The sequence below is a fragment of the Salvelinus sp. IW2-2015 genome, linkage group LG14, assembly GCF_002910315.2.
Source record: "Salvelinus sp. IW2-2015 linkage group LG14, ASM291031v2, whole genome shotgun sequence".
NCBI classification, from domain to species: domain Eukaryota; kingdom Metazoa; phylum Chordata; class Actinopteri; order Salmoniformes; family Salmonidae; genus Salvelinus; species Salvelinus sp. IW2-2015.
Genome location: NC_036854.1, coordinates 47,098,595 through 47,126,504, shown reverse-complemented (window position 1 = coordinate 47,126,504; position 27,910 = coordinate 47,098,595). Strand labels below are relative to the sequence as shown.

The following is a 27,910-nucleotide window of genomic DNA, read 5'->3' as shown; positions in this document are numbered from 1 at the left end:
GGGGCTCATTTGCGTTGCCTCATTCACTGCCAGGTAAAACACAATTATAGGCTCTCAGAACCTGATATGAAAAAAAATCCCCGTCATCATCATCCCCATACACCAATCACCTCCTCCGAAACTCTGCATATCTATGTGCATGTGTAATGCATTAGTTTGAATACATTGAGAGTTAGGTGTGTGTGGACCAGTAACACATTAATCAACAGTACAATTTGTTCCTCTTCACCTGACCTAATTAGCGGGTAGCTGGGAGAAGCCAGCCTTGCTGGATTACGGAGGAAGTAGGCGAAGTTGCGAAGGTCACTAAGGTCAAAGATTTGATTTGGTTTCGGCCTGCAAATGAGTCCCCTAGCGGCCTGTGATTGATACTGTTTGGGCATTCAAACCCTCGCTTTTATGAAACATTAGTGTCTTAGTGTGTTTTTTTTTTTTACAACCCCCCCTTCCCTCCTTATCTGGAGGCGTAGAGAAGAGATGCTCTCTCTCCCTCTCTCAATCCCCCCTCTCCTCCAATTCTTAATTCTCTCCATTCTCTCTCCCCTGTGTAATGCCCCTGTCATAATGATTGATAGATGCTCATTACTAGTAAATGAACATTTCCCTCCTCATAAATTGCCGTTTCATGTGACTAGTTTAGCGATACCTCCTGAAAAGGTCAGTTCATTTAAAATCATCTCCCTGCAAAGCCTCTTCCTCTCCCTCCATCAGACATTACAAACTGTCCAGGTCTGCATCCCAAATGATACCCTATGCCATTCATTGCCTTCAGAAAGTATTCACACCCTTTGACTTTCTCCGCATTTTGTTGCCACAGACTTAATTTAAAATGGATTAAATTGAGATGTTTTGATACTAGCCTACACACAATATCCCATAATGTCAAAGTGGAATTATGTTTTGTATTTCTTTTTACACATTAATTAAAATGTGTAAAATGTCTTGAGTCAATAAGTATTCAGCCCCTTTGTTATGGCAAGCCTAAATAAGTTCAGGAGTAAAAATGTGTTTAACAAGTCACATTTTATTTTTTACATTTAACCTTTATTTAACTAGGCAAGTCAGTTAACTTATTCTTATTTACAATGACGGCCTACACCGGCCAAACCCAGACGACGCTGGGCCAATTGTGCGCTGCCCAATGGGACTCCCAATTATGGCCGATTTTTTTATTTAACCTTTATTTAACTAGGCAAGTCAGTTAAGAACACATTCTTATTTACAATGACGGCCTAGGAACATTGGGTTAACTGCCTTGTTCAGGGGCAAAACGACATCGTTTTACCTTGTAAGCTTAGGGATTCGATCTAGCAACCTTTCGGTTACTCGTCCAACGCTCTAACCACTAGGCTACCTGCCGCCCAAAATACATGATACAGCCTGGATTCGAACCAGGGTGTCTCTAGTGACGCCTCTAGCACTGAGATGTGGTGCCTTAGACTGCTGTGCCACTCGGGAGCCCATAAAGTTGCATGGACTCACTCTGTGTGCAATAATGGGGTTTTAAATGATTTTTTAATGATTACCTCGTCTCAGTACCTCACACAATTGTCTGTAAGGTCCCTCAGTCGAGCAGTGAATTTCAAACACAGATTCAACCACTAAGACCAGGGAGGTGTTCCTATGCCTTGCAAAGAAGGGCACCTATTGGTGGATGGGTAAAATTAAAAAGCAGTCATGAAATATCCCCTTGAGCATGGTGATGTTATTAATTACACTTTCGATGATGTATCAATAAACCCAGTCACTACAAAGATGAGGAAGGAAACCGCTCAAGGATTTCACCATGAGGCCAGTGGTGACTTTAAAACAGTTTCAGAATTGAATGGCTGTGATAGGAGAAGTGGGGATGGATCAACAACGTTTACTTACTCCACAGTACTAACCTAATTGACAGAGTGAAAAGAAGGAAGCATGTACTGAAACAAAATATTCCAAAACATGCACCTGCTTGCAATACGGCTCTAAAGTAAAACTACAAAAATGTGGAAAAGAAATGAACGTTATGTTTTGAATGCAAAACGTTATGTTTGGGGCAAATACAACACATGACTGAGTAGTACCACTCATCATTTTCAAGCTTGGTGGCTACATCATGTTATAGGTATGCTTGTCATCTGCAATTACTAGGGAGTTATTTTATTTAAAAAATTAACGGAATAGAGCTAAGCAAAATCCGAGAGCAAAAACCTGGTCTGCTTTCCATCAGACACTGGGAGACACAGTCACATTTCAGCAGGACAATATCCTAAAACACATTGCCAAATATACACTGGAGTTACTTACCAAGACGACATTGAATGTTCCTGAGTGGCCTAGTTACAGTTTTGACTTGAATTGGCTTGATAATTTATGGCAAGACTTGAAAATGGCTGTCTAGCAATGATCAATAACCGAATTGACAGAGCTTAAAGAATGTTTTAAAGAATAATGTGCCAGTGCTGTACAATCCAGGTGTGCAAAGCTCATAGAGACTCACAACTGTAATTGCTGCCAACGGTGATTGTAACGTATTGACTCACGGGGTTGAGTACTTATCTAATCAAGATATTTTTTCTTCCACTTTGACTTTTAAAGTATTTTGTGTAGATTCTTAACAAATGACAATTAAATCCATTTTAATCCCACTTTTTGTAACAACAAAATGGGGGGAAAGCCAACATACTTTCTGAAGACACTAGGGAATTAGTAGGGTGCCATTTTGGTTAGGGCTGCGTTGGACAGTTTTTTCCCCCCTTTCCCAATAAAGCTAGCTACTTGCTGAGAGAGACAGCGAGGCTCTCACTACAGTACGACTGAGACATGGAATGTGTTTAATGGCCCAGTGCAGTCAAAATCCAGTTTTTCTTGTGTTTTGTATCATATTGTACAGCAGCTGATAAAACTGTAACATTGGAAAGGTGTGAAGACGTTGGATCAGTGTTATTTCCTGATAGTGGCCGGGAGGGCTGGGCYATTTGGACAAAATGTCACGTTACAATAAGTTTCTTATTTGTGACGGTATGTTTCTGAATAATGAAAGTTTTAAGTATGTTTTTAAAAGAAGTGCATGACAATAGAAGTGCAACAAATGAATTCTACGTGATTTTAAATTGGCATTCTTTGTTTTGTTGGTTTAATGCTCGACAAAACTGATAGTAAAAGTAGTCCAATTTGTAAAAAAAATCGTTTATTTCGCAATTTATCAAAATATCGTTCTAAACGATATTGTACAAATCTACAGTGCCTTCAGAAAGTGTTCATACCCCTTGATTTATTCCACATTGTTATAGCCTGAATTCAAAATTGATTCAATGTATTTTCTCACCCATCTACACACTAATGACAAAGTACATTTTTTGAGGGGGAAATGTATGCAAATGTATTGAAAATTATATGGAGAAATATCTCATTTACATAAGAATTCACACCCCTGAGTCAATACTTAGTAGAAGCACCTTATAGCAGTAATTATAGATGTGAGTCTTTCTGGGTAAGTCTCTAAGAGCATTCCACACCAGGATTGTGCAATATTTGCCCATTATTTTTTTCAAAATTCTTCAAGCTCTGTCAAATATTTTGTTAATCGTTGTTAGATGTCCTTTTTCAGGAGTTACCGTAGATTTTAATCAGAACTGTAGCTCTGCCACTCCAGGAACATTCACTGTCTTCTTGGTAAGCAACTCCAGTGTAGATTTGGCCTTGTGTTTTAGGTTATTGTCCTGCTGAAACAGGAATTCATCGCCCAGTGTCTGGTGGAAAGCAGACTGAACCAGGTTTTCCTCTAGGATTTTGCCTGTGCTAAGCTCCATTCAGTTTATTTTTTTATCCTTGAAAAACTCCCCAGTTCTCAACGATTACAAGCATACAAGCATACAAAATATGGAGAGTGGTACTCAGTACTGTGTTGTATTGTATTTTCCACAAACATAACACTTTGTATTGCTTTGCCACATTTTTTCCAGTATTATTTTAGTCAGGATGCATGTTTTTGAATATTTGTATTATGTACAGGCTTCCTTCTTTTCACTCTGTCAATAAGTTTAGTATTGTGGAGTAACTACAATGTTGTTGATCCATCCAACTCTTAACTGTTTTAAAGTCACCTTTGGCCTCATGGTGAAATCCCTAAGCAGTTTCCTTCCTCTATGGCAACTGAGTTAGGAAGTACTCCTGTATCTTTGTAGTGACCGGGTGTATTGATACACCATTCGAAGTGTAATTAATAACTTCACCATGCTCAAAGGGATATGCAGGTGCCCTTCTTTGCAAGGCATTGGAAAACCTCCATGGTCTTTATGGTTGAATCTGTGTTTGAAACTAAAGGACCATACAGTTAATTGTATTTGTGGGGTACATAGTCATAAAAAAATTGTTAAACACTATTATTGCACACAAAGCGAATCCTATTATGTGACTTAAGAAAATGTACTTATTAAGGCTTGCCATAACAAAGGGGTTGAATACTTATTGACCCAAGACATTTCAAGGCCTTCTTTGGTATCGAGCCGCTTTAGAGTGAAATTAAGTTTTTGTTCAAACCGTACGACCGCCCAGCCCCCCCCCCCCSCKCKCATTTCCCCCCTGACAGGCAGCTTAAACGCAGCAGAAGAGAAGTAAAGAGGTAAGAGAGACAGAGCTGTGCTCAGCGCTCGCTCAGACAGCTCATTAAAGAGAAATGGGCCCAATATTTGGTGTTCGTTACGCTGTAGAGATCCGCTGCTGGCTCCAGGGATTCTCATTTTATTAATTGATGGCCTCTCATTTTGACAATCTCCTGCCTGTATCTGTCGAGGCAGAATTAAATGTTAACCAAGGCCTGAACTAGAGGAGGGGGCGCAAACAGAGCTAAGGCTGAGACTGTTAGGTAGGAGGAAGAGGGGAAAGGAGAGTTGAGAGAGAGAGCCTCACACACCTCGGCCCTGAAAGGTCGGAGAACATGAAATATACATAGGGAGACGAGTTAACCATTCATCAACACAACGCTCATCCTTTTTTTGGAGCAGCCGGAGATAGTTTTGTTCTCTCTTTATCTCTTTCACTCATCTGATATCACACGCTTTCTCTGTCTCCATTTCTCACCCTCTTCCCATCTCTCTCTCTCTCATGCGCTCTCTCTCTCGCTCTCTCTCTCTCTCTCTCTCTCTCATGCTCTCTCTCTCTCATGCTTTCTCTCTCTCTCATGCTCTCAATCTATTCCTCTCTCCTTTATGCTCTTACTCTTGCTCTTTTTCTCTCTCTCGTGGTCTTTCAATCTCTTTTCTTTATCACCACCATTTCATACTCTGTCCCCCCTGCAGCTGCATGTTTCCTAAACAATGCTGTTTCTTCTCCTGAATACGACAGGAAATAGTCTCTGGATGTGTCCCAGATGGCTTCCTATTCCACATATAGTGCATTACTAAGTAGGCTTTGGCTGGTAGCGAGCAGGGAGGGGACTAGATTCTCTCTTCTCAGCTGTCACTAAACCCTTAATCTCTTGGTAAAGGCTTCTGTGAATGCATAACAAGTACAATACAGTATGAAGGGTGGATGGGTGGATGAAGGATCTGAATGTACTGCTTCTGTGTGTGTTTATTTATTTGCTCCCCTTGGCAAGACAGGGAGGTAGGGTCTAGACAAAGATAGATCCAGTGTTCGTGTTGGGTAGCTAACAGATGTTGTGGTTGGCCTATAGGTGATATGTATTCAGTCTGCTCGTAATAAGGCCGAAGCTTAGTGCTGGAGCGAGAATTCCCCCATCCACATCGATGGGGCCGAGGTGGAGAGGGTCAAAAGCTTCAAGTTCCTCGGTGTGCACATCACTGATAACCTGAAATGGTTCATCCATTGGTTAAGGTGTCAACAGCGCCTTTTCAACCTCGGGAGGCTAAAGAAATTTGACATGGCCCCTAAGACCCTCACAAACCTCTACAGATACACCATTGAGAGCATTCTGTCAGGCTGTGTCACCGCAGTGCTCTCAAGAGTCGTGTGGTCAGCCCGACGCATTACCCTCGGCACACTGCCTGCCCTCCAGGACATCTTCAACACCCGGTGTCACAGGGAGAACCAAGAAGATCATTAAGGACCTCAGCAACCCGAGCCACGGCCTGTTCACCCCGCTACCATCTAGAAGACGTAGACAGCACAGGCGCATCAAGGCTGGGACCGAGAGACTGAGAAACAGCTTCTATCTACAGGCCATCAGACGGTTAAACAGTCACCGCTAACCTTAGTTCAGCGGTTCCCAAACTAGGGGTGATATGCTAATGAGGTCGTGGCAGAATTTCCCGTATAACATAAATCTATTATACATATATACAAAAAAAAAGATGTACTATAATATTTTCTTTATCTCAAAATCATTAATGTGGTTAACCTTAAAAATCTAAATGAAAATTATTCAAATCTAAAAGGCCCTTAGATTATGGGAAAGGCTGTACTTGACCGGTGCACTTGAATCATTCCCACGGTGAATGGCTAGGCCTGCTACGCTATGAAACCAAACACTACTGCAGAGACTTTGATATTACCGAACGCAATTGATGTTGTGGAAACAATGTGGGGAGGCACAGAAACTCACATCGGATAACAATGTTAAACACATCATTTATGCTATTGCCAGCAGTCAAGAGGAAACTCTGACTGAACGACTCTAGCTTATGCCCTCCAAATGGACGTTAACCGTGAGGGCCAAGATGCCCATTCATTGACTTTTGTTCGCTATACATGTCGGGGGATGCTGTTCACAAATACATTGTTCTGTCTCACGATTTCTGAGCATGAAACGGCATATGGGAAGTTCAGTGTGCTGCCTGGCTAGATTGGACAAAAAACAGATTCCATATGGGATTGAACGGTGGGCTTTTGCTCAGATGGGGCGCCATCTATCACGGGATGGGGGGCAGGCCAAAAGGACTCGGAAGGGAAGAATACCCTGCCGTCTCCCTCTGAGCATTGATGCCGAGTTCAAAACAAATCGGAACTCTGAACTCGGAAAATCTCGGACTTCCGTCTTCAGTGCGTTCAAGACAACTGGGAACTCGGCGAGAATCAAACTAGGAATTCCACGTCGGGCCTCTTTCTAGTGCTCTGCCTCTGACTTTCCAACCTAAAGTTCACTAACATCATGATTTTACCTCATATATTTCCAAGTTCCCAGGTGTCTTAAAAGCACCATAAAACTTATGGCAGGCTACCCTTGGCCAGCTGATATTTGTGAAGCTGGATTCAGTGCTCTGGTCTGCATTAAAACCAGATATCGATCCAGGTTGGATGTGACGACAAATATGAGGGGGGGGCGCTGTCGACCAGGCCCACTGACTTTGAGAAGCTCTGACGCGACATGCATCTAGCACACCTATCTCATTAGTGGTGGTGAGATAAGAGACATGTCAGACTCATTTGCAATTGACTGCCCCACATTAAAAGTATTTGATGGTGAGTTAAGACAATCAGAAATAATGTTGGATTTTTTTATTTTATTGACTGCCATAGCCAAAAATAAAAAAGTTAAATTCTGTAATTAACAGCAAATGTTTTCACATGGGTGGGGATGTGAGAATTTTCAGTTAACAGAATAGGGGCATGGGCCAAAAAAGTTCTGCCCACAAAAGTGTTGGAAAAACTTGTCAATAATCAACTGACTGGCTTTCTTGATGTCTATAGTATTCTCTCTGGTATGCAATCTGGTTTCCGCTCAGGTTATGGGTGTGTCACTGCAACCTTACAGGTCCTCAATGATGTCACCATTGCCCTTGATCCTAAGCAATGTTGTGCTGCTATTTTTATTGACTTGGCCAAGGCTTTTGATACGGTAGACCATTCCATTCTTGTGGGCCGGCTAAGGAGTATTGGTGTCTCTGAGGGGTCTTTGGCGGAGACGTAATGTATAGATTGGCAGGTAAGGGTGCGCTCGAGCTGCTAGATGTTCTTTACCATTCAGCCATCAGATTTGCCACCAATGCTCCTTATAGGACACATCACTGCACTCTATACTACTCTGTAAACTGGTCATCTCTGTATACCTGTCGCAAGACGCACTGGTTGATGCTTATTTATAAAACCATCTTAGGCCTCACTCCCCCCCTCTGAGATCTCTACTTCACCCCTCATCCTCCACATACAACACACATTCTGTTGAAGGTCCCCAAAGCACACAAATCCCTGGGTCGCTTGTCTTTTCAGTTCGCTGCAGCTAGCGACTGGAACGAGCTGCAACAAACACTCAAACTGGACAGTTTTATATCTCTCTCATTCTCTTCATTCAAAGACTCAATCATGGACACTCTTACTGACAATTGTGGCTGCTTTGCGTGATTTTTTGTTGTATCTACCTTCTTGGTCTTTGTGCTGTTGTCTGTGCCCAATAATGTTTGTACCATGTTTTGTGCTGCTACCATGTTGTGTTGTTGTCTTAGGTCTCTCTTTATGTAGTGTTGTCTCTCTTGTTGTGATGTGTGTTTTGTGCTATATTTATCTTAATACATTTTTTCAATCCCAGCCCTCGTCCCCGCAGGAACGCCTTTTGCTAGGCAGTCGTTGTAAATAAGAATTTGTTCTTAACTGGCTAAGAACAAGCGTTTCGCTGCACCTGCGATAACAATCGACTTCTATTCGATTTGATATAGGCTACTCTAAATGTGTTTGTTCGTTAGTGAATGGGGTTTTAAATGTGTTACTTCGTTAGTGAATTGGGCTTTAAATGTGTAGGATTCCCATAAAACCAATAAGCATGCTGTTCTATGATCAGTGTGTGTGTATTCTGTGGCACCCTGTAAATGAGACAAGTGTTGCTTGCTACATTCCAGCGTGGCAGTCATTGTGTGGCACAACAAGCCTGGATGTTGACAGGGTCCCAAACTCCAACCCGGTCCCCTCTCGCTCTCCACCAAAAACTGCATTCACCCTCTCCAAAACGCGAGCCCAACCCTGTCCTTGAAAGGAATTACTGCATTGTCGATAAACAAAAGACTTGAGTCAAGCTAAGTGTGCTCACGCCGAGGTGATCAGTATGCATGAGCACGCCGCCTCAAAAGTGATTGTCTCTACACAACGCTGGACTGCGGAGAATTCTCAATGTGTTTTTCACTCGATGCAAATCCTCAAATGTTAAATGGAAGACCTATTTCGGTTGAATGCATTCAGTTGTGCAACTGACTAAGATATCCCCTTTCCAACACAGATACCCTGTTGTCTTTTCTGTCTCCTCAGCTACCAGACGGGAGCTTTGAAATAAATGAAAAACATTGTAATATTCTTTAGGAACGTCAATTTCGGTTGCCTCCACACACTTTATGCTACTGCATGTTAAACAATGCAAATGACCAAAGAAGCATTTTCCTCTCTCTCTCTCAAGTGGTGTAATTCTCATCTCTTATAAGTCCTCTCCAGACTGAAATGCCGCCAGTGATTTCCATATTTTAACTGCATGTAGTTTTAGTTTCTCTCTGGCTCATCATGTGTTGCTTAGTCATCTAAGGCCAATCGCACTACAGTGTATTCCTCACTGTTTCTTTGAGTGAATATGTTTGCCTACTAGACGTTGGCCTCATCTCTGTAGGAGACATTGGGGTCTTTTGCTGTACATTTTGCATTCACAGTTGTCATTTAGCAGATTTATCCAGCTGGACTTACTCTCTGTAGTCGACATGATATGGTGGAGTGACCAAAGATTAGACCTGGATTCAAATAATGTTTGTTTTCTTTCAAATCGCTCTAGCTGCACTTTATTGAGCTTGAAGTGAAGCGCAAATTCAGAATCTCCTGGGGGACAGTGGAAGTTGATCAAAATGCCATTGATATTGTTAAAACTAACGCCTTTCCACGCGTGGCCTTCATCAGGGTTTTTTCTTGATTGAGCTTGACCAATAGACAGTTTAGACAGTTTGTCAAAAGGCTAAGTCTTCGTGCCAGTGTGAGATCTTTGACGGGATAACATACCGTACGGAACAAACGCGGTCTGTTGTTCTTTTATGATATCCTAATCTACACATCTAAATTTGTGACTTAAATGGTTTGACACAGAAGACTGGGCGTCACTTCATGCGTACGATTTTAAATTGAGATGTATGCAGTGCTAAGCACTGATATGCCTTATCAGCTTTTCAACATTCATTTTCTGTTGTCCTTATTACAGATCTCATTTAGAGATGTTCTGTGCTAATTAACTTATCTGATCTCATTTTCATCACAATGACATCAAATGAGCCCTGTCTAAGTCCGTTATTTTCCTTAGTTAAGGACAATAACGAGGTACTAGAGCTGACCATGTTACTTCCCTTTCTCCCCGCTCTTTATCTCCTTTCTTTGGTCCACCTTTCTCTTTTCTTCTCCTCTGTCTCACTCTACCGCTCCCTGCTGCAGATAACTTCCCTCAGATGGCTCATCAGAAGCGCTTCATCGAGCGGAAATACAGACAGGAGCTGAAAGAGATGAGACGAGAGAGGGATCGCCAGGAGAAGGAGGGGGACGAGCCAGAGGACAGCAGGAAGTAACAGAGCCCCTCTCCGACCAATCGATATGGACAGAGAATTTTTTCGACCAGTCAAGATGGACGATATTGGTGCAAAAAAAATAGGTGCAAAAAGTGGAGAGATAAACTATTTCCAAATACTCTGAATTTCTAAAGAAAATATGTCCTTTCCTCGACTACTCTCTTCGATTTGACAGGTGGAAACAATGGAAGCTTATCATAAGGCTAACTTTCACCTGGTCAGTTCATTCATAACAATTGCAAGGAAGGAGATGATTGCGAGGAGAGGACATATTTTTGGGACAATTCAGAAAGAGCACTAGTCTGCAGTACACACCCTCTACTGTCTCGTCCCATTGGCTTGAGGATTGCCTTGCATTTTTTAGCGTTTGTTGTTTTGTTTTGAGCTGCTTTTATGTGTCGGTCTTAATCAATTGCATGTTGATTATGTACAGTCACGTTTTAAACTAAATCTAGAACATGGTTGGTCGTCGATCATGGTTATAATGAACGGCAACACCAGAAATGCTTTGTTTTAAAAAATTGTTTTTATTTGTACCACAAGTGACATTGATAATAATTGTTATTAATAAAGGTATTTGATTTGTCATCATGGAATTTGTCCTCTTGATAGCCATACTCATCATAATCAGTGTCTGACACCAAATCGCTCAATGGGAAAACTAGTAGTGGCATATCACGTGCACATTTATGAAGAGCAGCGCGTTAATATGATTCAATGACATTAAATATGATGTAAAATGCCACCATCTGTCTCGCATCTGCTGCCTCTTTCTCTAACAATTTCAAATGTGTTTCCCCCCTCCAAATCCGATTGCCAGTTTTTAAAGATCTTAATTATAGATTGTGTGTAATTAATGATTTCTTCAGTTCAGTAGCCACAGGTTCCATGCTATTAACCACTTTACTGTCTTGAATTTCAACGTAAGAACTTAAGCTACCTTCAAGCCAGGCTGACGTCATCCTAGGCAAAAACTAAGGGAACATGGCTAACGTGCAGACATTTTTCCATTTCCAAATTAGTTCAAATGTCATTAGGGTTAAGGAAATGGTCTGTCCGTTTTAGATTGTCTAGTCAGGCTGTAAAGGGGATGTTGTTCAGAAAAGTCCCCTACTTTCTTCCTACTGTTATGTCTGTCAAATTGCTCAATGTTCGGACAACAAAGTTTTTCTGAATTCGAAACACTGATGATTACACAGAAACAGAATAAGGATTTTAAAGATCTTTAATCGTGTTGAGTCATATAAATATTCAGTACAAAAATCACATTGTACAAAGCAGATGAATGGGCATTGGATCATGACAGGGCCCCTTTAAACTACTGCACATACTGTAACCTATCATAGTATTAATCCACATAGACAAAACTTAGGCTGCATCCCGATTCTCCACCCTTCTCCTGAAGTGTGCACTTCCTCGCATAGTTAGTAAGTAAGCCATGGACAAGCCAGAACGGCCCATATGGGCAGGAGCCTCTATCTCCTGTTTCTGTAGTGTGAGGCAGCTTGATGTACAACCCTGGACTTGACGCTACTTGGATGGATTTATCAATGGTGGAAACTCCCCCTAACCAATGCTGACACAATTCTTATGCTTTTAAATCCATGACTGGAAGTGTAAATGCGCACGCTTTAAGGATGGGTGGAGAATCGGGATGCAGCCATAGACTGCTCAATCACGTAGTCAACAACATAATATAGAGGCAACCTTAAGGCTAACCAACCGTGTCTACATCAACACCTTGAACACCCAACAGACCGATCATATCTTTAGAAAGAGGACATCAGAACTATCTCTGGTCCAGAGTGTGAACAGGAAGCCTCAGCATAAGAAAGCCACACTAACGCCCTGGACCAGAGCTTACTATAGGCTAACATTTCTCTACAATCCCCCAATAGCATTGACACTGGATACTTGATGTTCGTTTAATGCATGTCCATAGCTGAGCATGGTGTTAATGCTGAAAGGCAAGAACAGTCTCAATAAAGAAGCACAAACATGTATTTATAGTGAGATGCTGCTGACACCCTGAATTAAAGAGAGAAAATGGATGTACCAATCCCAGATTGCCCCTTTTTAAAGAAAAATAATGAGGGGAAAATAAAGCACTCTTCTGTTGTCATTTTCTCTTCCAATTTAAACGTATGTCTACCGTTCAAGGGCAGAAGAAAAACGGTTGTTTTTTTCAGTTCGGAGGGTTTAGGAACCCAAATGAATGCTTATCGAAGCAATGTTTGCCACAATCTCAAATAGTCACTTACACAGTGGGCGCTCAATGGTCAAAGAAATAGAAAAAGAAAATAACTTGCTTATTACAATTATTTAGCATATAATATAGTATACATTTTTAACAAGTGTGTTCTTGACTTAGAGGATTGTCTAAGCTACCTCACCATTTTCATTGTTTACATCCATAGATGTTTTGGGAAAATAATATATGTACAGTTTGTGAATTGTGAATGCTGCGGACAGAGACAGGGAAATAACATCACCGTCGTTGTGGCATTTATGTCAGTTGTGTTATTAGTTTGAAATGTCTGATAAATGTCATCCTTCTGCAATGATACTATTGTTTAATTTGTATGTTTTGGCCTTGGGCAAGTTGCTTCATTTGAATTGCTCAATTTCCTTACTATGTATATGTCAAACCATTTCATGATGGCAAACCAATCTAATGACCATTTCATATGTATATGTCAAAACATTTTATGATCCCAATATTGTGTTGACCTGTACCTCTTATGTCAATGACAATCCCAACGGAATGTCAACATTCTTTCTTACAACTGAAAATGGCATATTTCCCTTAATATCTAGCCTTTCTCCCCACATACTCTAGTCCCAATATGTCAGGCCTGCGAAACTTTGTCAGTGTGCACGTCACAAATGGATGGTCAACCATCAATCAATTACTCAGTTTAATTAACCAAGAAAAGCATAAAGTGAAACACTGAGTAAAGAATAATGCTTCATTTGAACATGTTTAGTTCATTAGGGTAACACTTTCCATTAACCCTTTATAAAGAGTACCTTATTGCAAAGTGTTATTGACATTAGTTTTTTCAGATAGTCAGCGCTCTGAGGAGCTTTTTGGTCCGGGTGTTTCAGCTCCCCCCCACAGAGAATGATGTCCTAAATGGCACACTATTGTACCCTGGTACAAACGTAGTGCACTATATAGGGAATGGGTGTCATTTGGGATGCAGAATATGTAAAGCTATGTGGATCAGGTGTTATTGACGGTCAGAAAGGTGACGCACAACCCATAGAAATTGAATGAGTAGAGTGGGTGTCCCCATTCAAGTCAATGATGCCACAGTCGGTGGACTGGCGGCCATTTTGACTGTACCCATCGAATTAGAGCATTCTATTTCTATGGTTGAACCCCTCAGTCTCTTAGCATGGCTTTATGTGACTTCAAAAGAAGATTGTGACATACATAGCCAATGCTATAAGGGAATGGGACACTAGAAACCTGATAACAAAACAGAACTGTACAGCATATTGTATCAATATACAGATACACACAATATAAGATATATCTCACAATATGCAGCTTTTCATTCCAGAAACTCTGAACAATTCATAGATGTTGTCTGTCAAGTTCACCAGAAAACCGCTTGCTTTTCGTCCCTCTATTGCAGGCAGCTTTTGAAAAACAAAAGAGAAGAAGTATGTTTGTATGTAGAGATATATGTGGGGCCTGATGCACAGAGTACAGTACCCCCATATACAACGAAGCGTCTTCTTGACAAGTCTTTTCCACATGAGTCCCCGGCTGCCTTGCAGAGAGAGAGACCACTAATACAGTCAGGGGTCACCAAGCGTCGCCGTCCAGGTCCTCCAGTGAGGTCAAAGATCAACAACGGTAAAAGAGCACTTTGAAAAATACTGCCTTGTCTGTTTGTGTCCTTCTTGTTTTGTTCTATTGTTTGCCACTTTCACAAAGTACCAGGAGTTAAGATCACTTTAGCTGGTGCATGAGTGTTTGTTTGTTGTACATTTTCCTTTTTCCTCTTACGAGCTCCCTTCTCTCTGGTTAGGAATCCCTGTAGCCGTCACTGTCCTCTCCCCCGTACATGTCAGCTAGTTTTCTAAACCTGGGTCCCCACTCGCTCAGGTAGTTATAGTCCTGGTCTCCCTCTGTGGTCACGGAGCCCAGGGAGCTCAGGGACTCAGCCACCGAGCCGCTTCCCTCGTAGGCGTAGGTGGCCAGGGAGTCATAGGGCGGCGCGGTGGGGTCCTGGTCGTTGTCCTGGAGCCTTTGGCTTATGAATTCCCTGACGTCCGAGTTGTCCCTGTAGGCAGGAGGGAGGACCACGGTCCGACGGACGGGAGGGTTCAGGGTCTCGGGCTTGATGTCCCTGCGCTGTTTGGTCTCCTCGATAGCCTCCGGGTTGCGCAGCGTGCCAATATCAAAGGCCTGGGTGTCCTCCTCTCCGCCCCCCTCATCGTTGTAGCTGACGACATTGTCTCTCACATCCTCTTTGGAGATGATCAGAGGCTCCTTCTTCCTCTGCTGCCTCCTCAGGACAGCGAACAGCACCACGATTACTACAGACACAAAGAGAGAGAGAGAGAAGAACTTGAGCATGAGATGGATAGGAGAGGAAAGCAAATGAGTTGAGGAATGTGCCTCGATACTCAGGATTTAAAAAAATATATTTTTACCTTTATTTAACTAGGCAAGTCAGTTAAGAACAAATTCTTATTTAAAAGACGGCCTACACCGGCCAAACTCAGACGACGCTGGGCCAATGCATCGATCACGATTATTTCAGAAACAGGACAAAGGCTTTTGAACTTTTGTTATTTTTCCCACCTGTGTTCCTTCTATTTTCTGAAGGATAGTTAGTGTCTGTTGGGAACCATTGGTGGTGTGCATACAGTAGGTGGATACACTCACTGATTTACAGGGCTTTGATGGGCTGAGACAGGCTTGAGCTGCCACAAAAGACTTGCCGTATGGATTTGTATCACCTATCTAGCTCTGTGCAGTTGCAGTGAAGATGAGTAAACAGCAACGAAAGATTTGGCTAACAGAGTTCAGAATATGACATGGCGTAAATCAATCTGAATGTGTTGCTTATCATTTGTGTGTGTTGATGTGATTTCTGTTTTAATGTGCTGAATGTAAGCCACATGCAAAATAAAATGGTCTGTCTTGTGTAAAAAAAAAACTAAATATAAGGACAATAAAGCGTTTTGAATTGAACTGAATTGTACAGTACTCACTGAGCAGTATGAGTACACAGGTGATGATGGCCATGAGGGCTCCAGTGCTGAGCCCTGCGGTGAGCACCAGAGCTTCCTGGTTGCACAGCTGCATGTTCCCCTCGCGGTCGCAGGTACAAACACGCACAGTCAGGGTGTTGGTGCTGCTCTGCATGGGAAAGTCCCCGTCCGATATCACCACGGGAACCAGGTAGGTGCTCCTCTGTAGCCGGCTGTAGCTGTTCCTTCTGGTCAGGATCCCAGCCGTGTTGTCTGTTGGAGATAGACGTCTTAGAGTTGGATACTATACAAGGAAGCAGTGTTGTCTGTTGGAGAGGCACTGAGGAGTAAGCAGTTATAGGCTATGTTATCTGTAAGACACTTTAGAGGTAGCTACTATACAAGTTAGATGTAGGAATGTTCCCCAGTTTCTAAAGTTTATCTTGTCTCCAATTAACAGCCTTAAATATTATATTATATTAGAGTGTGCTTAAATATATATGAATGGGTAAGATTGACAAATTGCAGTGTTGGGGAAGCTACTCTGAAAATATATATTATTAAACTACCAATTAAGCTACACTAAAGCTACCATTAAGTGTTTACTTAAAGTAACTCCAATGTTTCCAGATTTCAATGAAATATTACCTATAATTAATTACAATATGAGTGAAATGTACTTTTCCCCCAAAAAATAATGATGTATGCTAAAAAGCAGCTTTTCTGTGTTGGAATGGTGTGGACGTATACCGGTCATTAAAAACGAGTAGATCGCTGATTGGTCAGCTCAGCCAATATGAATGACATCATGTTCAATGAGGAAACAGCACACATTTTTTTCTGTTTGAGATACAAGTTTGAGGTGGGGTTTTTTCTCCAATTTATGCTTTGGCCACAAATATGAGTGTAAGACGTATCAACAACATTATTTGGGTATGAGTTAAGAGAATATGAACTTATACAAATTTGATTTTCATTGGACAGTTACTTTAACTAAAGTTACTTTGAAAAAGTAGTTCATTACTTCTTGGTAAATTATCATAACTAAATCTGAAATGTCATAGACTACAAATTGCAAGAACAGATTTAGCCAATTAAAACAAAAAATATGTTTCAATGTGAGAATTTGGCAGGTCTGATGCTGAAAATGTAAGGAAATGCTTGCCTCCTTCATTCATATTTACTCAAATCTTTGCCAAAAAACGAATGTGTAGTTCAAGTACTTAGCTACACCTCTACATGGCAAACACTACCTAGATTTGAATGTAGTTCAACTACCACCAAACTACTGCAAAATGTAGTTACTAGTTGATCTACTAGTACTTCACTACTCCACAACACTGACACATTGTGATCACGGCTGCTGTGGAATACATTTGTTCTGGGGGAAAAAAATTATCGAAGAAACCGGAAATTAATTAACTTGTGTGTCAACTGTTGTCCTCCAAGAAGAAGTGTACCTTTGTTGTCTCGGACGGTGAAGTTGGCTTTCCCTGAGACCTCGTGTGCTAGACTGAAGAAGAATCTGTGTCCACCGATAGGCTCGTCAGCATCTGTAGCGCTCACTGTCTGAATCCTCTGAGAAAAGGTAAGAAAAATATGATCTAACACAGATGACATACTTCATCATCTTTTTTTGTCATGTCTTTATCCCGAGGAACAAGACAAAAAGGTTCAGGAGAGTGGGGAGCTCTGAGGTTAAACCTGAAAACCCTCCGGCATAAGGCCAATTTCTGTGATCGAGGCAAGGGTTAACTGATGAAGATACGATCAGTTGGGGGTTCTTAGGCGGGAAAGGAGACATTCTGTTGTGGTTTTAAATAATAGTACATTGTTTTCCATTACCTGGTTAGCCTTGGCGTTTTCACAGACAAAGGTTTCGTAGTAAGCGGCGAATGTAGGAGCGTTGTCATTAACGTCCAGTACTCTGATGTACACTGGTATGCGGCTAATCAGCCGTGGGTTGTCTTTAAAACACAGAATCATGACGTTTAATAACCACAATAACTGCCTTTGATACGATTACTGCTCAAACTACTGTACATGTAACTACTAGAAGTAATTGTAGTAGTTCACTGAAACACATACATGCACTCAATTTCCTCTTGTTTCGATGGAGTGGCGCGTGTGTGTGTGTGTGTGCGCGTGCGTGCGTGCGTGCGTGCGTGCGTCAATGATCAACATGCTACTTACTGAACTCAGTGGCGATGACAGAGATGTTGTGCCAAGGGTTCTCCTCTCTGTCCAGAGTCCTTAGCATGAACACTGAGCCGTTACCCGGGTGCACGTTGAACACCCTGTCCATGTCTGTACGCCGGTCAATAGAGTACCTGCACATAGCAAACAACAACTAGAAGCATCCTCTTCACTTTCTCACAACACAAACAAGTATAAGCTTCCTCCCTTTCTTTCACATAAACCTAATGCACCGTGTCCTTGGCTGTGAGGCAGTTTATTAAGTGTACCTGCACAACACAAACAACAAATATACTCTTCTTCACAGCAAATATTCACAGGAATATTATGCCCCCTGTCTTTGTTTGCACCCTGTTCTATCAGTATGTATCTGCACAAAACAAACAAGTATAAATGTCCTTGCTTTATTTCACTGAAACCCAGTGGAGGAGTATCACAACAATACATCATACTGCTGCATACAGTATCATCCAATTTGAAAGCAATTTGGATGACTGACAGTTGTGGTCTGCTCGTTCCGCTAAAAATGAAATGACTCCAAAAATGTTTATCTGTGCTATCATGGTGTAGTGGTCCTAATGGCTGTTTGGAGATACACTCGCAAAACACACACGCGAATGCATGCGCACACAAACGCGTACGCACACAAATGCATAAACACACACACAAACAGGTTATCTAGTAGTGTTGTTTTTCTTCACTTCCTGGGGACTAGTGTGATACATCAGTTTGATTAATAGAGTAGTGGATGTGGGTTGTCCCAAATGTACCCTATTCGCTATATAGTGCACCACTTTTGTCCAGGGCTCATAGTGCGATATAGGGAATAGGGTGCCATTTGGGACACAAACATAGACTTGGAAGAGAGCAAGGGAGTGGAGGGGGGAAGCAGACTCCCGGGGGAGGGGGGGGGGCGTGAACCAGGTCTCTCAGGTACCATGCACCACCGCACCCCTACCCCCATCTCCTTTCTCCCTATCTCCCCTCTCCGTCTACTCTCTAATCCTCTACCTTTCCGCAGACAGTATTTTTTTGTTGTTTACCAGCACAAACAGTTTTAGAATTTTTACCTCAACACACATACACCGCACCACACACTCACTCTCTCTTTGCTCCTCTTGCTTCCGACAGCAAGTCTAAACTCGTTAAATCTGTCCTGTTGGGGTGCCAACTGTCTTTCTAATATTCTCAATAATTCAGTTGGCTGGGCCTGGCCCCTCCTCTGATTAATTACACCAGATAAAAGTGTGTGCGATACTCTCGTCCCCTCCTCTCTCCTCATTCCCTCTCCTTGCTTCTTATCCCCTCTCCTTTCCTAACTTCTCATCTCCTCTTCTCCCCTACCCTCGTCTCGTCACCCTACTCTCTAAATGCCACAAAGCACAGCCTTCCTGATGAGCGCTGATAAAAGCGAATGATACCATATTTGACACCAGTAATAAAGAGCTCTAACTTCTAGCTTCAGCAGGCACTCCAGGATAACACTTCTCTGTGATTGAGGAATGCGCTGATACTGGCAGGAGTTGTTCAAGGTGTAGTTTTAACTGAATTACAGTAAAATATTTGAAGGAAAATAAATAATATGTTGACCCAGGTCTGCTGACCACTAGTAGATGTCTCAGGCACTGTGCACGTGTGTAGTACCTGACAGGGCTGCGGCTGCTGTCTGGGTCTGTGGCACTGACCGATCCGATGATGGTGCCTACGGCTGAGTCCTCTTTGACCTCCATGACGTAGCTGACCCGGTCGAACACCGGCGGCTCGTCCACATCCTCCACGATCAACTTGACCGTCGCCTCGTCCGTGGTCGCCGCGTAGCGCAGGAACCGGGGGTCAGGGTTGGAGTTCTCCACCTGGATCCTTAGAGTGTACGACCGCTTCCTCTCAAAGTCCAGAGGCTGAGGAGAGCGAGAGGAGAGGGTTAACAACTCGTACACACACACACTCACTCACACACCAGTTAGCACGTTTTTGTTTAACTTTCCTTCCCTCTCACACACACACACATCCTGTGACATGCAACACTTTTCTCGTCTAAGCAATACACACACAGACACACACACACGTCAAACAACACACACATCATCAACAATTGAATGAATTCAGTGTGAGTATTTTCAGTATTTTCCAAAACAGAGATTTGTGGGATTTAAGAAATCCAGTGTCCTTGTATATTGAGGGTTTGGATTTCAGTCATGTCCACAATTATGCCCAGTAACATGGAACAGCTGGCAGCACCCATCTAAATGAGCGGAGCATGCAATAAGGGTGAATGGGAAAACAGCTGTGCGCTAAACAAGCATAGCAGGGGAATCAACCTAAATAAAGCCTGCCCATTTCTTTACAGACAGCAGAACTAGCCATTAGCACGCAGTGCCTCAGACTTGTTTACATGAGACAACAGTAGGTACAAGACATCGTCGCCAATGGTATTTTGAAAGAACAAGAAATGGTTCGAGTTTCTTCCAACATTTGTGAGCTAACGTTAGCATCACAAACACAATTTATTCCTTTAGCCAAAGTCCTGGTACAGTCTCAGTTTGGGGATATCTCAGCTACAGTGAGGGAAGAGGAACAAACGAAGAGTACGATATAGCGAACATAACACACCCATATCAAACCACACCCCTAAGATGCAATTCGTGTTTCAGAAATGGTATTTCTTAATGAGGCGAAAAAGCCAGGCGAGTTCAGACCCCTCTTCTCTCCTCTCCTCTCTCTGTATGCATCCCAATAATCTCTCCTTTCTTGAAAATAAATTACTGGTATATGGAAACTCCCATCTAGCTAATGCATACACCAATTCAACTCTTTTAAACTTGTAGGGAGTAGTTTACGAGTGCACACTTCATGAGGAAGGAGTGTGCACTCTTAAAGTGTGACCTTTAAGGCCACACTAATGCTGTCTGGAGAGAACACATCTGACGTGTGTCTTTGGTTGTGGTAGCTACTAACAAAATCCAGGCCTCCAGTCATTTAACAAGAGAGGTGTGTGTGTGTGTGTGTGTGTGTGTGTGTGTGTGTGTGTGTGTGTGTGTGTGTGTGTGTGTGTGTGTGTGTGTGTGTGTGTGTGTGTGTGTGTGTGTGTGTGTGTGTGTGTGTGTGTGTGTGTGTGTGTGTGTTCTCTTATACACATCTAGATGTGTATAAGAGACAGGTGTGTGTGTGTGTGTGTACGTGTGTGTGTGTGTGTGTACGTGCAGGTTTTTCCATTGAGCTTTCAACTGAGCACTGTCTACAGCACATGATATCAATCAAATACAGTCTTTGATATGACCCTTCATACTCTAAGTCATTGATTTATTTTCTCCTGCCCTGCTCTCTAGACAGGGGTTTGATGATGTCAACATGAACATGTGTTGTTTGGGGACAGTGGTGCAGGAAAGCCATAGACAAGCCATTTAATTAGAGTATGTTCAGATGTAGACCAGACCCTGTGTACACACACACACACACACAGAGAGAGAGAACTTAGATCCCTTCCAATATCATTACAACAGTAACATCAGCAGAGGGCAATTACATCTTCCTCCACTCAATGATGACCTGATGGAAGTTAAGTGATCGATTTAAAGCCACATTGGAGAAGGGGGCGTTTGAAAAAGCAACGATCTGATTATTTTTAATACATCAAAACATACTACATCTCAGTACCACTGGCCGGTGCTGGTGAAATCCATACCTAGTATCATTTCATCCTATCTGAACATGTGTATGTACAATCTGACATGACTGGATGAATGTAAGCAATATGGAAAAACATTCCAGCCATCCAAAAGGCAAGGTAAAGCAGTTGAAGGGATACCTCGGGATTTTGGCAATGAGGCCCCTTTATCTATTTCCCCAAAGTCAGATGAACTTGAGGATACCATTGTTATGTCTCTACGTGCGGTTTGAATGGGGTTGTTAACTAGCACTTGTGCAATTACTAACTAGGGTCTAGGGAGACAGCCTCAGAGCCAAACGAAACATACTTGAAGTATTTCTGAGCACCTCCAAGAAGTATTATGCATACATAACGGTCAAGTTACTTTAGACAGGAACTAAAATAAGGACCTTGGTCGGGGAGGATGGGTGGTTGTAATTCACGACCGTCTAGCAATCCAAAGGGTGCGTGTCCGTGTTACGTCTGGAACAACTGAAGCATTTTAGCCTCCCGTTCCTCTAACCCTTATTCTAAACTTAACCCAATTCACCTAACCTGCTATGTGAATTGGTAGGGATATTTAAGACAAACCAAAAGTTGGTTTCAGCGGTAACGCGTTTGTTATGGCATGAATTTTGACAGGGGAAACACAGCCTATTCAGCCTATCCAGCCAAACTCATTATTTTTTACATGAGCAACAAAGTTAGGCTACATCTGTCCATGCCCATCATGAAACGAGAGATGAGTACCTTGGTGAATAGCGGTGAACCTCATATTTAGAAGTTATTTTCATGTAACAATTGCTTGTTTTCCATTTCATATGTTCAAAACCCAAGCCCTCCGTAGGCTACCCTTACCCTAGGCCTACTATACAGCAATTCTTTGTCTTTTTTTATGATATCATTACATTTTACGTTGATTTACTATTGCTGTTGTTAAAAAAACTTATTAGAACGACTCACCATCCTGGTTTTACAGTGAGAATGTCCGTGGTTCGCATGCAATGTAACTTTTGGAGAAGTGTGAATGCGATATGTCAAATGGTTCCAATATATTTATAAAACCTTCCATAGTTTAAGTTGCCTTGTCTGTATCATACGCCCACGGGAACAATTATGGTGACTCTGTATTTAGACATGGCCTCATTCAAACAAGTTGTTGTTTAGTTTTTATTAGAATTTGATTCGAATTATAAACTGTATTTTAGACCTTATCAACAGCCTAGTGAATTTAATCTTGCTTATTGACTACGTTTGGCATGTCCACAGACTGCAATTTACAGTAGGCCCAGCCCCAATATCAGTGTGAATGCTATAGCCCATCTTTAATGTACACTATATATACAAACGTATGTGGAAACCGCTTCAAATGAGTGGATTCGGTTATTTCAGCCACACCTGTTGATGACAGGTGAAAAAAAGAAAGACGAGCACACAGCCATGCAATCTCCATAGACAAACATTGGCAGTAGAATGGCTGAAGAGCTCAGTGACTTTCAAAGTGGCACTGTCATAGGATACCACCTTTCCAAGAAGTCCGTTCGTCAAATGTCTGCCCTGCTAGAGCAGCACCGGTCAACTGTAAGTGCTGTTATTGTGAAGTAGAAACGTCTAGGATCAACAACGGCTGAGCTGCGAAGTGATAGGACACACAAGCTCATAGAACGGGACCGCCGAGTGCTGAAGCGCATAAAAATCGCCTGTCCTCGGTTGCAACACTCACTACAGAGTCCTAAACTGCCTCTGGAAGCAATTGCAGCACAAGAACTGTTCGTCGGGAGCTTCATGAAATGGGTTTCCATGGCCAAGTAGCCACACACAAGCCTAAGATCACCATGTGCAATGTCAAACGTTGGCTGGAGTGGTGTAAATCTCGCCGCCACTGGAATCTGGAGCAATAGAAACTTGTTCTCTGGAGTGATGAATTGCACTTCACAATCTGGCAGTCCTACAGACGAATCTGGGTTTGGTGGATCCCAGGAGAATGCTACCTGCCCCAATGCAAATTGCCAACTGTAAAGGAATAATTGTCTGGGGCTGTTTTTCATGGTTCTGGCTAGGCCCCTTAGTTCCAGTGAAAGGAAACCTAAACGCTACAGCATACAATGACATTCTAGACGATTATGTGCTTCCAACTTGGTGGCAACAGTTTGAGGAAGGCCCTTTCCTGTTTCAGCATGACAATGCCCCCGTGCACAAAGCGAGGTCGATACAGAAAGGATTTGTTGAGATCGGTGTGGAAGAACTTGACTGGTCTGTACAGAGGCCTGACCTCAACCCCATCGAGCACCTTTGGGATGAATTGGAAGACTGACTGAGAGCCAGAACTAATCACCCAACATCAGTGCCCGACCTCACTAACGCTCTTGTGGCTGAATGGAAGCAAGCCCTCGCAGCAATGTTCCAACATCTAGTGGAAAGCCTTCCCAGAAGAGTGGAGGCTGTTCTAGCAGCAAAGTGGGGACCAACTCCATATTAATGCCCATGATTTTGGAATGAGATGTCCGATGAGCAGGTCATGTAGTGTATTTCCTTATTGAAGCAATGCAATTAGAATAATGTGAACTGCAAACATGTTCAACATATTTTGCAAATATGGGGCAGGCTATTTAACGAACTAGGCTATAGCGGACAACATTCAAATTGGATTTGATGACAATACAATACATGAAAAACTGTAAATAAACAATTTGAAGCTACCTCATTACAGGGAGGCCAAGCCTCAACCCACCCACAAATTGTTTAATCATCAAAACCCAGCACTTTCTCGCCACCGCCAGGAACTGCGCCCACAATTACGGTTGTGAAAATAGAAACAATATTTCTGACACACCCCGGAACCTAAAGCGCTACCACCAGCCCTTAGATTTACCATTGCGTTAGGTTTATTGAAATAGAGCGCTAGGAGTGATTGGGAATCCAGCCATACTGAAGGAGTGTCCTAGGAATTAGGGGAATAAGGACTAGGGATATGGGCTAGTGGTAGATTAGGAATGCAGCCAATCACTGACCTTCCTGAGGGTGATGACACCCTCCTGTGTGCTCCTATTGGTTGAAATGTCGAACATGGCTGGGCCGTCACTGCTGGTGATTCGGTAGTTCATCTCAGCGTTCCTGCCAATGTCAGCGTCTGTAGCTCGCAGCACGGCCACCGTCGAGCCGGGCTCTGACGACTCTGGAGCTTTGAACTCATACAGACCTGGAGGAAAGACACGGACACACACACAATAGTTGTTGTTATTCTGTAACACCTGGATCGACCCATTAATTCAAACATTTGAATCCATCGTAAAAAGCCTACATTAATCAAACATGTGTCATTTGTTCAACGTGAATATATTGGCACATACACTGTTATTTTTAACGGGTGATTTCCTGGTTTGTGCCAGATAAATGAATGCTTCCCTGTCTGCTAGCTAAAGCACCTCACTGTATCTCATATGCTTAAATAAATAGCTGGCTTGGTCTGCAAAGGGATGGAAGTGATATACACACGGGCTGCAGAGACAAACACTATTGACACCCTCATAAAACACGCTGACAGCATTCTGGCAACGCCTGAGTCGGCAGGTCTCTGTCTCACGCACACACATACGCAGGCAGGCATGTACACGTGCATACGCACACACACACACACAGGCATTGAAACACACACACACCACTATGGAGAGGTTTCCCAGGCTAACAGGTATTTAGCATTGGGTCGAGAGGAGGAAGCATCAGTCTTGCAGACAACAATGATATCGCTGCCTGACACTCTGCCTCCTCCGGGTGTCCCATTACAATATCCACTTGCTCTCACTCTTTCTCTTTCTCCCTGGCCCCTCCCTTCATCCCTCCTTCCCTCCCTCTATTTATTCCTCCAGTCTCACCTTCATTTCCTTTCTATCCATCTCTACCCCCTACCTCTCTCTCTCTCCCTCCTTCCCCTCCTCCGTCCCTCCCACCCTCCCTCCCTGTCCTGTCCATTGAGGTGAGGTGCAGTGACAGTGTTTGTCTCCCTGTTGGGGAGGGTGATAAATGGAGGTAGGGTTTCTACGGTTGTGTGCATTTTGTCATGTGAAGAGCTGTTTGGCTTGTGTGCGTAACACACACACACAGACACAGTGCTGTTATTGAGGGGAAACAAAATGACACCAGTAATCTGTCAATCTGATATATTTGCAATTCGCCAGATGCACCAGTGAGGGAAAGCGCAAGGGAGAGAGAGGAGAGAGGGGGACAAGACACAGCGTGTGAGAGGAGATAGAGGGAGAGGGGGTGAAGGAGAGAAAGATGGTTGGCAAAAGAAACCCTGAAAAGAAAACTAGAAACAAAGGACATTAGCGGAGCCACACACAGTGACATTGAGAGCATTGGAAAGAGAAAGACTGAGCGAGAGGATCTGGAATGACAGCAAGGGAGGGGGAAAAAAAGTGATAGTTAGAAGGAGATAAAAAGAGAGCGAGAAAGAGATAAAACCCACAGAGTACTCTTTTCATTTAATAGGGATTACCAGGCTGATCTGATGCACTGTGCAGGACCCTTCCCTCTGTCATATGGCTTTACATTTAATTATACCCAGCCTTCCAGAGAGCGCTGCAGTCGTACATGCACACACACACCTCAGCCGCAGCTGTGCGCAGCGCACTACCACTCGCTGCAATAATCCACATTAATTTTGAAATTGACACCAGATGGAGGCTGCCTGCTTGGCACGAGCCTTCTGTATGGTGAACTAGGTTTTATTTTCAGGGGGCTCTGTGTGTGTGTGTGTGTGTGTGTGTGTGTGTGTGTGTGTGTGTGTGTGTGTGTGTGTGTGTGTGTGTGTGTGTGTGTGTGTGTGTGTGTGTGTGTGTGTGTGTGTGTGTGTGTGTGTGTGTGTGTGTGTGTGTGTGTGTGTGTGTGTGTGTGTGTGCGTGCGTGCGTGCGCACATCTGTCTGTATATGTGTGCACTATACTCACTCTTGGGGAAGCGTGGTGGGTTGTCATTGACATCAGACAGGGTGATGCTGACTGTGGTAGTCCCTGATAGCCCACCCATCTGGCCAGCCATGTCTTTAGCCTGGATCACAACAACATAGTTCTCCTTCGTCTCCCTGTCCATGTTTGGCAGGGCTGTCTTGATCACACCTGAAAGAAAAAGACAGACAGAGAGATGAGATACTTTTGATACATACATTTCTTCATATATCGGTGTTCCGTAAGAATATATTTAAAATAATAATAACCAAATAGCACTCATGCCTTTCTTGCACTTACAGTACACTTGTCTTTTCTTTTCTTAATAGCACTGACTTTGCTGATAGCTGTTCTATTGAGGAACATGTTTACTGTGATATATGATTGCCTTACCTAGCTATGGTAAGATGAATAACTAACTATAAATCGCTCTGGATGAACCTGTCTGCTAAATGACTACATATAATGTGTGCATCAGCCGTGTAGTGTAGGGTAAACCCAAGTATATGCAGTTTACACACCGTTGTTATTTTCTGCAAGCGTTTTACCCACCTTTTGCGAGAAAATGCACTGAAAGTATAGGGAGCATTACTTAACTCGCCGCGAGCGGCGGTCAGCCCTTACACACTGTTTTTCTTGTATCACCGCATCACTGTTATGTATGTATGCATGCAAATTAATATCACAGTGTGTGATGCACAAAATATAACTTTTGCACATTTCTTTAGAGCTCAGACACAAATACATTGAGGTGAATATAGATGCTCTGTCTCTCTCTGGTACAGTTGCGTTCCATATGTACATAAAACATATATATCTCTGGTTTTTCAGTCAGGACAGAGGTTCAGTGAAGCTCTAATTGGCTACAGTTGAAGTCGGAAAATTACATACACCTGAGCCAAATACACTTAAACTTAGTTTCACAATTCCTGACATTTAATCCTAGTAAAAATTCCCTGTCTTAGGTCAGTTAGGAACGCCATTTTATTTTAAGGATGTGAAATGTCAGAATAATAGTAAAGAGAATGATTTATTTCAGCTTTTATTTCTTTCATCACATTCCCAGTGAGTCAGAAGTTCACATACACTCAATTAGTATTTGGTAGCATTGCCTTTTACATTGTTTAACTTGGGTCAATCTTTTCGGGTAGCCTTCCACAAGCTTCCCATATTAAGTTGGGTGAATTTTGGCCCATTCCTCCTGACAGAGCTGGTGTAACTGAGTCAGGTTTGTAGGCCTCCTTGCTCACACACGCTTTTTCAGTTCTTCCCACAAATGTTCTATAGGATTGAGGTCAGGGCTTTGTGATGGCCACTCCAATACCTTGACTTTGTTGTCCTTAAGCCATTTTGACACAACTGTGCTGACAAACTGCCTGGGAGCTCCTCAGTGGTGAAACTCCTCCTCCTTCAATCAGTGGTGAACCAGGTGGAACAAATCTTCCAGGCAATCAG

General features: G+C 42.7%; 2 protein-coding genes across 2 annotated transcripts in view; one reads left to right on the top strand and one right to left on the bottom strand.

The window, feature by feature from the left end:
* The window catches only part of drosha (drosha ribonuclease III), a 120,019-nt gene extending 108,976 nt beyond the window's left edge, over positions 1-11,043 (top strand). The window contains exon 32 of the mRNA XM_070446711.1: positions 10,327-11,043. Within this exon, the coding sequence (XP_070302812.1) occupies positions 10,327-10,457 (131 nt within the window). The 3' untranslated portion in view covers positions 10,458-11,043. The remainder of the gene's footprint in view (positions 1-10,326) is intronic.
* A 621-nt stretch (positions 11,044-11,664) lies between these two features.
* Positions 11,665-27,910, bottom strand: part of LOC111973125 (cadherin-6-like) — a 102,860-nt gene continuing 86,614 nt past the window's right edge. The window contains exons 5-12 of the mRNA XM_024000368.1: positions 26,459-26,626; positions 24,525-24,712; positions 19,512-19,765; positions 17,865-18,001; positions 17,517-17,638; positions 17,132-17,249; positions 15,693-15,944; positions 11,665-15,011 (exon numbers count right to left, since the gene is read on the bottom strand). Coding sequence (XP_023856136.1) covers positions 14,497-15,011; positions 15,693-15,944; positions 17,132-17,249; positions 17,517-17,638; positions 17,865-18,001; positions 19,512-19,765; positions 24,525-24,712; positions 26,459-26,626 — 1,754 coding nt within the window. The 3' untranslated portion in view covers positions 11,665-14,496. The remainder of the gene's footprint in view (positions 15,012-15,692; positions 15,945-17,131; positions 17,250-17,516; positions 17,639-17,864; positions 18,002-19,511; positions 19,766-24,524; positions 24,713-26,458; positions 26,627-27,910) is intronic.